Source organism: Eleutherodactylus coqui, chromosome 1 (genome assembly GCF_035609145.1).
Source record: "Eleutherodactylus coqui strain aEleCoq1 chromosome 1, aEleCoq1.hap1, whole genome shotgun sequence".
Classification (NCBI taxonomy): domain Eukaryota; kingdom Metazoa; phylum Chordata; class Amphibia; order Anura; family Eleutherodactylidae; genus Eleutherodactylus; species Eleutherodactylus coqui.
The window spans coordinates 437,686,726-437,697,408 of NC_089837.1; the positions used below are offsets into that span (position 1 = coordinate 437,686,726).

A 10,683-nucleotide genomic window follows, 5' to 3' on the forward strand; every position below is an offset into this window, starting at 1 on the left:
GCCTTTATAGCCATGCCCTTACTAATTCTTCTACTGTTTTCCATTTAGCCAACCTCTGTCTGTAATGGCTCATTTCTGTCCACAATGGCTCCTGTTAATTTCAGAGCTTGATGCTAGTAAGTTGTCATCTGGCCAATCTGCATCACCCATTATCAAATGTCACATCAACCACTAACACTGGGCGGTGGAGACCGCCTACTTGACAATCGACTAGTATCGGGCTTGGGCTCTAAAAGTAATACGGGCAGGCCCAGACTGGACCTTTAGAGCTTTCCCAGGTGGTGGGAAATCTAATAGGTCAAGATAGTAAGTTCCAAACTATAGGTGATGCATAGGAGAAATACAGGAGATAATTATGTGGGAAGCTTACTTGGGGAGAGCAGAGGAGGAGGTCTTGCAAAGATCAGGGGTTACAAGTGGGGAGAAATTGGGAAAATAGATCAGAAATGTATGGAGGTGACATGTTGTGGACAGCCTTGTATGTAATTGATAATAACTTGAACTGGATTATCTGGGTAAAAGGTATCCAATAAAGGGATTGACCGAGGGGAGAGGAAGAAGACTAACAGGGGGAGAGGTGAATAAAAGCAGAGCTGTAGGTCCATTTACATGCAAAGACAATCTTTCAAACGATTGAAAGATTGACAGTTCTAGTGATCGTTTTGCATAAACTGCTAATGGACACTAATGTCCATTAGCAGTTTATTACCTTCATTTGTGTGTAAATGAGCCTGCAGCAGCTGTTTGCAAATTGCAGCATGTGGTCTGGACTTTGCATTCAGCTGTATTGTCTTCACGTGGGCTGCTATGGGCTGTCAGCTGAATACAATGTAATCAGCTGCTCCCGTGAAGAACACAGCATGCGGTCCCTGCTATCTCCAGATGAACAATGGATTTTATACTCACCTAAAAATTATTGTTCAGGCAAAGAGTGAAACATGGAAGTGTTTACATGCAATGATTATTGCTTAAAAGCCATTATTTGAATGAATTTTGAGCAATAATCGTTGCATGTAAATGGTGCTTGAAGATAGATTGGAGTGTTGCAAGGGTATTGGAAGGGAGACTACAGAGAAGAATTTTTCAGTAGTCTAGAAGGGAGACTAGCATTTTTGTTGACATCAAAGTGTAATAATTTATACAAAATGCATTAAGATTCAGGTGTTGTACTTAAGATATGCAACACTTCCAAAGAATAAAAGTTCAAGATCTCCAGAGTTCCTACGTGCATACAGCATATACAGTAGATGCCCTATGGAGTTGACAAATGACCTGATTAGATGCGAGGAGTGCTTGGATATGTAAAAGCTCATCTTCTTCCTCCTTTAGAAGACTTGGCAGTAAAAGCGTTGGCTGCTTGGGATAGTTTCTATTTGTTAGGAAAGTTCCTTGAAAACAAATGCATCACAAAGTGTCCTCCTGCAGAAGCCCTTAGCGATCAGCGGTAGTCTGCAGGCAAACCTGGCAGTAACGCCTTCTTCACACGACCGTATGCGCTTTTTTTGTTCACCCATACGCACCGTATAATCGCATTAATGAAGATTTGACGCGATCCACTCCTGATCCTTATTTGTATATTTCAAACCATTCGGGCTTTGCAGCTGGGAGCTTGCTGCGTATCACGTCCATATTTTATGAGCTGTATAAAATAGACAACCGAAAACGGTCACGTATGCCTTATTGTTTGTCTGAATGAAGCAATTGAAATACAATACTTCACATTGTTGTCTTTTATGTGAGATTTTCTTTTTTATGCACTAAATACCTGCATAATTCCAGTCACCTAAATAATCCCTAAGGGCAGCTTCACACAAGGCTATCCGCAAAATTCTCTTCACGGCGCACCGTATTTGTGCATCAACAAGGTCTGAAGAGATACATAATAAGTGTGTTGCATGCATGTCTGCACATAATACTGTACAATTTGCGGACAAAAGGCCAGTTCACACACTTGTGTTCGCAAAACGCACTTATGAGAATGAACCCATTGAAATCTATTCTCTGTGTTGAGCATATGTAGATTTTGCATTTGCATACCTGTTCAAACATGGTCGTGTGAAGAAATCCTAAGTGGTAACTTTCCCTGCAGTGCCTCCACAGGTGACATGAAGTAGTACACCACTTCCACTCATATCAACAGCTTGTTTGTTCAATGCAGCGCAGGACAGGACCTCCAGAACAAGAGTCGCTGAATGAAACCACTCCACACTCAAGATGAGGATCTTGAATAGGGGAACCCCTCTATTCCTTAAGAGGGCATATGAAATTGCCTTTTCTAAACTGGATAATCTTTATAATGGCACCAGACTATACAGTGCAATACCGCATTAACGTAACCCGGAAACACATGCATTTAGGACATGACTTATCAATTATGAAGGAGTTAATAATGTAAATATTCTGTAATGAGATATGTGCATATATACAATCAACATGGCGGTTCCTATTGTAACACTTGTTTTCTTCATAACACAGGTAGTGCTGGATGCTGAAAAAATAATATTACCCAAACTGCCTCAAGGTACAAAGACTAACGCAGCTGACAGCTCTCAGGAACTCTATGAAATATGTGTCTGTCCAGATGGAAAACTGTATCTGTCGGTAGCTGCATCACAATCCACTTGCCGAGAATACAGCCGAGACTGTCAATGAGGGACGTTTTTAAGTCACTGGATAGTAACCATGCATTTTATATCAACTGGTGACTTTCTGCTGTTTGAAAGGATTTAGATACTAAGAATCACAAAACGCGTTGGGATGCAAATTTGTATTTCAGAACACAATTTTAAGAAGAATATTACAATATTTTTTTAGCCGTTATAAACAGCACAAGTTCTCTTCGACTTGAAAAAAGTGACTCCTCCATCAGTTGGTCTTTGGCTAAAATGAGAAAATTACGGTCTGGAGTTTTTTGGAGCTCGGCCACTTAATAAAATGAGTATTTTGTCGCGTCACTGAACTGTTCCGTGATTGTTGAACTGGGTAATTAATTGAAAACCATTCTAAGTTTTTCTTCAAACTCAAGTCCTTTTCTGCTTATCGTATGCGTTATTATATTCATTTGATCTCAATGACCTGAATCAGTGCCAGCAATATACTATGCAACCTGTACTGCAATAATATATCTCCTATGGTCTGCTGTTTTTATTGTGTGTTATATCGGGTTGTAAATTTTCCATGTATGATCTCTAAGTCCTTCAATTGGCGTCTGAAGAAACAGGTAATATGCTGGTAAAACAATAAACACACCGTTTTCATAAGATTTGGTGATAGATTTCTATTTTCTTTATTACCTTGTCATAGGATTCACTGCATGAAACGATGGAGCTCCACTATAATTTGTATTTTCAGGGAACACTGGATGCATTCAGGGCCCTGTTTAAAGTTTTCACTACCGTAGGAACTTAAGCAGAGGCGTAACTTGAAGCTCCCGGGCCCCGATGCAAAACCTGTAACAGGGCCCCCAACTATAATGCTTTACTTATAGTACTGGGTTCCCTATATGGAGAAGAGAGGCCTTATGGGCCCCCTAAGGCTCCTGGGCCCGGGTGCAACCGCATCCCCTGCATCCTCTATAGTTACGACCCTGGACTTAAGTATTGATACCTTGTAGCACAAATTCTTCGAGATATTAAGCATGCCCCATGCCTATATGTACTAATGTAGTAATTGCTAACATGACTGGTGCATCATTATCACTCGATTTACAGCATTGAGTTTTCTTAATGCATTAAGTGTTAATATCCTTAATGAAGTGCCTCTCTGATTTCAGGGCAAAATTTAGTCCTGGGACCAGAGGGGGCAATTATATTACCTGCTTTTGGTCTTCTGTGCCAATGCTCTTCTGATCTGCTGTTCTGGGTCCTGTTTTCGGCCATTAAAAAATGCCCAACACAGTCTTCAGACTACCTAATACCTACAGTGTATTCGTAGTGTTAGACTATCAATGCACTATACTTGCTCTCTGATTGGCCAGCACTGTGGACATGTGGTCAGTGTTGGCCAATCAGAGAGCAGTGCACAGTGTACATTAGGTAGGTAGAAAATTGCATTGGCCATTTTGAACGTCTCAAAACGGGATTCTGAAATAGAGGATCGGAGGGACATTGGCACAGAAGTCCAGCAGCAGATAATATACCTCTAGTCACAGGAAATAATTTTGGGGGACAATTATAATTATCTAAGACCGGTGGTTTACACATCTGCTATAGATAAATGATGGCAAAGTAAGATGCCTCAAATTTCATAAGAGGCATTTAAAAAGCCTCATATCACATTTGTCACATCTTGGGCTGGTCATACACCACTTTCTGAAAGCTACAGCAGGTTTCTGGCATAAATTGTAGTGAATCTGATGGACTGTAGTTGTTCCCACTCGCTCTACTCTGTCCACTTTTTACAAAAGTGGCAAATGTGGCATAAAAACCTGAAAAATTGCAATTTTTGCACAGTTAGGAGTTTCATAAAAACTTTAGACTTTTTGCCTCCAAAATCTGCTTATGAATTCCCCCTTTGTCCCAAAACTAGAGTGTCACTTAAAATCACCAACAGTACATTTGATACCTCCATCATTCTCCCAGACATTTGATCTAAAATTAATTCAGACCCCAATAAATCTTCATATTCCAGACTTCAAACGTAAAACGTAAGCCAGACTTCAGATTACAGACCATATAATTAATTTAGACCTCAAACTTCAACCCAGACTCCTCCAAGTGAATAGCATGTCATCAGCGTTGCAGCAGTAGCCTCTTCTAACAATCACTGATTTCCCCACCATTTGCTAATTATTTTATTGGTCCTGTGTGGCTTTCTCCCATGTTTAAAATGTTATCCCGATTACTTTCCAAGTATATGTTTATAGTCGTTGAAGCTTAGTTTTTCTCATAAAGAACTCTAAATCCACATAAAGAACATTCTGGGTGCATGCAGCAATCACTAGATGAAGTATATGAGCTTAATGCATACTGCTTTATTATTTAAATGGTCACCAACTGTTCACCAAACAATGTGATAGCCAATGTGATAACTAGCAGAAAGGCAAATCACTTTATTCACCTAAAATGGGGGTTTTGTGCTGAAAAATCTCTCTAAAGTTGTGGTCACTAAGGGTATCCCCTGCTTCTAATTTGTTGTCCCCTGCCTGTTGTCATGTGAAGTTTGTTTCTTGTAACAAAAATAAGAGAACAGGCAGTGAAGCAGGGTATTGACTCATGTTGCCCATAGAAGTCTATGGAGAGAGGGGAGGAGAATGGAGAGAGACACACACAGAAATGGCTGTTGGAGCTAATGGCAAGTGATTTAATGTACTACAGCTACTGGAATCACACCTATACTCAATATCTCTCTCTAGTGCTATCCACGATGAGGTTAATTCTGCGTGTGCTATAGAAAGTTGTGAAGCAGAATCTGCAGTGTTCTTCCCTTGCAGTGTAGAGAAGACATCATAATACTGGTCTCCACCCACCAGTTGTGAGAGGACTGAGAATTACAAATACAGCCTGCAAAGGAGAAAACTGGAGATGAAAGCCATGTACTATACAAATCATATAATAGCTGAAATGGTGTGATTCCTCTTGTATTCACAATTAATTCTGAAGAGTCAACAGAAAGTGTGGGTATTCTTTAATAAAATGTAAATGCTCCTATGTTCCCTCTAGTGGTAGGCAGTCAGAATGCTATATTTTATATATCTATGTCTATGCAGGGGATTTAGAGCTGTGCATTACAAAAACAGAGCTATGACCGCTGTAAATATATAGTTGATCAGCAGATAGTTTTAGACAACAATTAACATTCATTACATATTGCAGTATTTTATTTCACTTGGAATAAGTGACTTGTTTCTGCATTTGTAGTATCATCACAGCCATCCACTGACTACTGCATCTATTACATATCTTTGGCGTATGATTTTCCATAATATGAAATATTTAGTCTGGATGGACTTAAACAGCAGTAATGCAGCTGCAACCCTATGGTACAGGACAAGGATAAGATTCTGTAAACTGTAACCATCCTATAACTAGTCAGGGAGAGACATGCCCTGATAACCATGTTGCCCCCTTCATGCAAGTCTTGCAGGTACAAACTTCTTAGTACCTCTATACACATTAGAGTGCCATTGCTTGCCCTCCAAATCTGCCATTGTTGGCCAACTATCTGATGTGTATGGGGACCTCTTGACTCTTCCCTGACTGGAAAAAGAAGGATGGACATGTTGAATTTCATTTTCCAATCCATTTGTTCTCCCTGGAGATAAGCCTCTGTCAAAAGTGTCTAGTATGGCTTTCTTCATTCATACTATTAAGAACACATAAACAGAGATTTCATGTGTATGTGCGAGTCGGGAGAAATAGTTAAATGATCATTCAGTGGAAACCTATTAAAGGTGAATAGCACGCAAGAGATCAGCTTCTTGGACTCCTATGAGTATCATGCTCTGGGGTAGATTGTGTTTAAAGGGGTTCTCTCATCTGGATCAGGCCCATGGACCACCTTTCATTTATATACCACATTTTTTCAACTAAATGAAGTCTGAATGGAGTGTATGAAATTTGCTGTGAAAAGCTATCGCTTTTCTGCGACAGACAGGAGTTGAAAATCAACATCATGACTTTTTTCCGCCGCTGATTTTTTCTGTTCTGAGTGCGCGGTGTTTGCTAAAACCTCATTCACTTACATTGTACTCTACTTTGTTAAGGAATTTTGGCGCATATTCTGCAGCTGAAGCTTCGCAACAATTCAATGTGTGTGAACCCATGCTTAGGGCTTCTTCACATGGGCGTGTTTCAGTCCCTTTATGTGGCCGTGATAATCACAGCCACATAATGGGACGAGACAAAACCATTGATTTCAATGGTTTAGTTTTTATTAGCGATATTCTTGCCCGTTAATACTACGTGCGGTAAAGATAGGGCAGGACCTATTTTCCTGCAGTTTTTTTCAAACTCATGCATTATGGTGTGGCATTTGAATGACGCAAAGAAAAAAAAGCCCTGGTTCATGCACAACTACATTTCATAGCGGCGAGCGTAGTTGTGCATACGACGATAAGTTTTTGCCCATAGGGCTTAAACAGACGTACGTATTTGCAGAGGTTATTGTGCGCATGGAATTCACACCTGTAAGATGCGACGAAGCAAAGCCATTGATTTTAGTAGATTTGTTCTCACAAGCATGTTTCTTGCAAGCGAATTCTGCGAGCGAGAAAAGATAGGCCTTCCGCTATCTTTCTTTGTGTTATGCAGGAAGTTGCCATAGAAGTCTGTGGCAACTTAGAAAAAAGGAATAGAGGGGAGTTACCCTGCGTGAAACGCAGGGGAAAAAAGACAGCTGGCCCTAATTTGGCGTTCCATTTCAAGGAAAGGTAGTAACAAGCGCACGTGTGCACTGCTATTTAAAATTACAGTAATATGCGCTGGCAGATGCGCATCATCCTTTTGAAGGGTAGTTTCAGATAGACATAGGCGCAACTAAGCCGATACAGCAAGCGTAGTACACTTTCTACAAGCAAGCGTAGTTGTGCCTGAACGAGGGAAATTTCTTCTCCTTTGTTGGCCGCTCAAACTCTATGCCGTAGCGCAGGAGTTTGAAATAAAACGTGGGAAGATATGTCCCATCTTTTTTGGGTGAGAAAAGAGCTGGTAAAAATGAAACCACTGAACTGCATTGATATTAGCAGTTTTGTTTCATCCCGTTATGCGGCTATGATAATCACAGCTGCTTAAGGGTAGAAAAACATGTGAGTCTAAATCCACCCTCAGTTCTTATATGAAGAAGGATAGCTAACACTAGAGAAGAGAGAGAGGATTCAAAAAGATCTAGAAAAGTTTGAGCAGTAGGCGGTGACTAACAGAATGGTATTTAACAAGAAGATATGCAAAGTCCCACATCAGAAAAATGAAAAAGCACATACAGAATGGGAGGAATTGGGCTAAACAGCAGCACATGTGAAAAAGACTTGGGTATACTAACAGATCGCAGACTGAACATGAGTCAACAATGTGATGCAGCAGCATAAAATGGCAAATACAATTCTGGGATGTATTAAGAGAAGCATAGAGTCTAGATCACGTGAGGTAATTATCCCCCTATACTCTTCCTTAGTTAGACCTCATCTGGAACACTATGACCAGTTCTGGGCACCCCATTTTAAGAAAGACAAAAAACAAACTGGAGCAAGTTCAGAGAATGGTGAGCGGTCTGCAAATATAATGTCCTATGCAGAATGGTTAAAAGGATCTGGAAAAGTTTAGCTTGCAAAAAAAAAGACTGAGAGGAGACTTAATAGCGGTCTACAAATATCTGAAGGGTTGTCACAGTGCAGAAGGATCAGCCCTATTCTCATTTGTACAAGGAAAGACTAGAAGCAATGGGATGAAACTGAAAGGGAGGAGACACAGATTAGATATTAGAAAACACTTTCTGACAGTGAGGGTGAACAATGAGTGGAACAGGTTACCCCGAAAGGTGGTGAGTTCTCCATCAATTGAAGTGTTTTAACAAAGGCTGGACAGATATCAGTCTGAGATGATTTAGTGATCCTGCACTAAGCAAGTGGTTGGACCCGATGACCCTGGAGGTCCCTTCCAACTCTACCATTCTATGATTCTAGGTGTCCTTATCTTCTGTATACATGCCACACAGAACTCAATTCAAACTCATCACCCTCGCGTCTTACCCACAATGCTCTCCATGGAGTTGCACCAACATATGTCGCTTCCCTCCTGTCCGTACATCACCCCAGCCCGCACGCTCTGCTCTGCTAACACACTCAGACTAAACACCCCTGTAATATGAATCTCACATGCTCACCTCCAGGACCTCTCTAGAGCAGCACCCATCCTCTGGAACGCTCTACCCCAAAACATCCGGACAATCCCCGATGTACGGAACTTCAGACGCGCCACTGTTTAAATCTGCACCAATTCTGCTACGTGTGAACATACCCATCTAGTACAGTAAGCCTGAGTATCTGTATTTTGTGGCATTTAAGATTTTACCAGATTTCAACCCAGCAATATTCAGTAAAAGCCTTCTGTAATTAGCAGGACTTCTGTGTATTTCTATGCTGGGCACATAAACAGGACACGGACATTGACCTTGGGTTCCTATGAGTGGCCTGCATATGAATAAATAAAGATAATGGTCGCTACCCCGTAGTCTCCTGGACTGCCTTGTTAGATAATACTCATTACTATGAAGAATATCACATATTCAGCACTAGCATCTAAATCTCATGGCAGGCCTTTGCTTGACCTTGTAATGCCTTCCTATTACACAAGGCCCTTATTCCTTGCCTTTTTTTTTCAGGAAGCGCCATGAGGCTTTTTATTCATGTTTTCCTTCCCATAACTCTCTCCCGTTATTATTATGATAATGAGGCGCGGTAACTATTACCATAAAACATTTAATGTTTTGCCACCTGTTCTCATCCTAAATTGACATAGACACACCATCAATTTCTCAAGAACACATAAATTCTTCATTGTGACCTTCTGATATAAATGTCCTGTGGGATTTTATATCACGGGGCAGTATTGAATGCTGGGTAACTAGAAGATTTATCCCATTCCCATTGGAGGACACTTTTATAATATCACAATCTACATTATAGAGTGTCCCAAAAAGTATATACACGCTTCAGCATGAAAGGTACCAGCATCAAAGCTTTATTACTAGATATATATAGATATCAATAGATAGCTGTAAGTTATGTTTGACCTCTGTAATCACATTATGTTTTCAAAGTGTCACCATTAACATCCCCATACTTCTGATTTTGGCAAACTACCGTACGAACAACATTGGTAACAGAGTCCACAGGGATTGTTCTGCACGATACTTCGATTTCTTCCCGTAGTGCAGCCAGTGTGGTTGGCTTTTCTACGGTTCCCCACAGGTAGAAATTGAGGAGTGTCAAGTGAGGGGTATAAGGAGGGAATTCAACAGGACCTCTTCATCCTGTCGAAGGGCCCCACAAAATGTCATCGAGATAGGCTCTCACGGCTCATTGCTAGTGTGGTGGTGCGCCAACTTGACGAAACTTAAATTGCTCATCCGCATAAAGCAGACACATGGCTGGTAAAATGGATGTACAAAGCATTTCCAGGTACTGCATCAGTGACTGTGTCTTCAAAAGGAATAGTCCAATTAAACCCCTGGATGACAGACCGCACCAGACATTGACCCCGGTAAATTGACTGCTTTGTCCACGTGTATGTGAGGATTTTCTGAAGCCCAATAAACACAATTATGACAATTTACTATAGTATTTAGCTTAAATTGGTCATCATCAGAACAAACAATATTCTCCACAAACTCCTCATCCTCCTGTAGCATGTGTTGAAAGTAATCACAGTCCTGCAGACATCGATCAGGGACATCGTCATTCATGGTACATAACAATCTCAGGATGTAAACCTTCCGAATGAGTTATATGCTTCATCTGCTACCCCTGCCACACATATGCCTTGTTTGACAAATAGGTCATGTCTTCAGGATTTGCTTAGTATTACATAGGTAATGTAATCTTTGGCAACGCCTCAGAAATTGTTCTCTCTATAGGAAGGACATCTTTAAATCATGTCCTGATGGGGGGAACTTTAGGACCGAAATTGATGTACACTGATATAGGGGACAATGTCAATAGACCATTTCCTATAAGTGCCACTTAACATA

At 40.7% G+C, this 10,683-nt stretch overlaps 1 protein-coding gene across 2 annotated transcripts in view; it reads left to right on the forward strand.

The window, feature by feature from the left end:
• Positions 1-3,262, forward strand: part of SGCG (sarcoglycan gamma) — a 130,409-nt gene extending 127,147 nt beyond the window's left edge. For both annotated transcript variants that reach the window (XM_066582234.1, XM_066582225.1), the window contains exon 8: positions 2,476-3,262. In XM_066582234.1, the coding sequence (XP_066438331.1) occupies positions 2,476-2,652 (177 nt within the window). In that variant the 3' untranslated portion in view covers positions 2,653-3,262. The remainder of the gene's footprint in view (positions 1-2,475) is intronic.
• Positions 3,263-10,683: the final 7,421 nt, after the last annotated feature.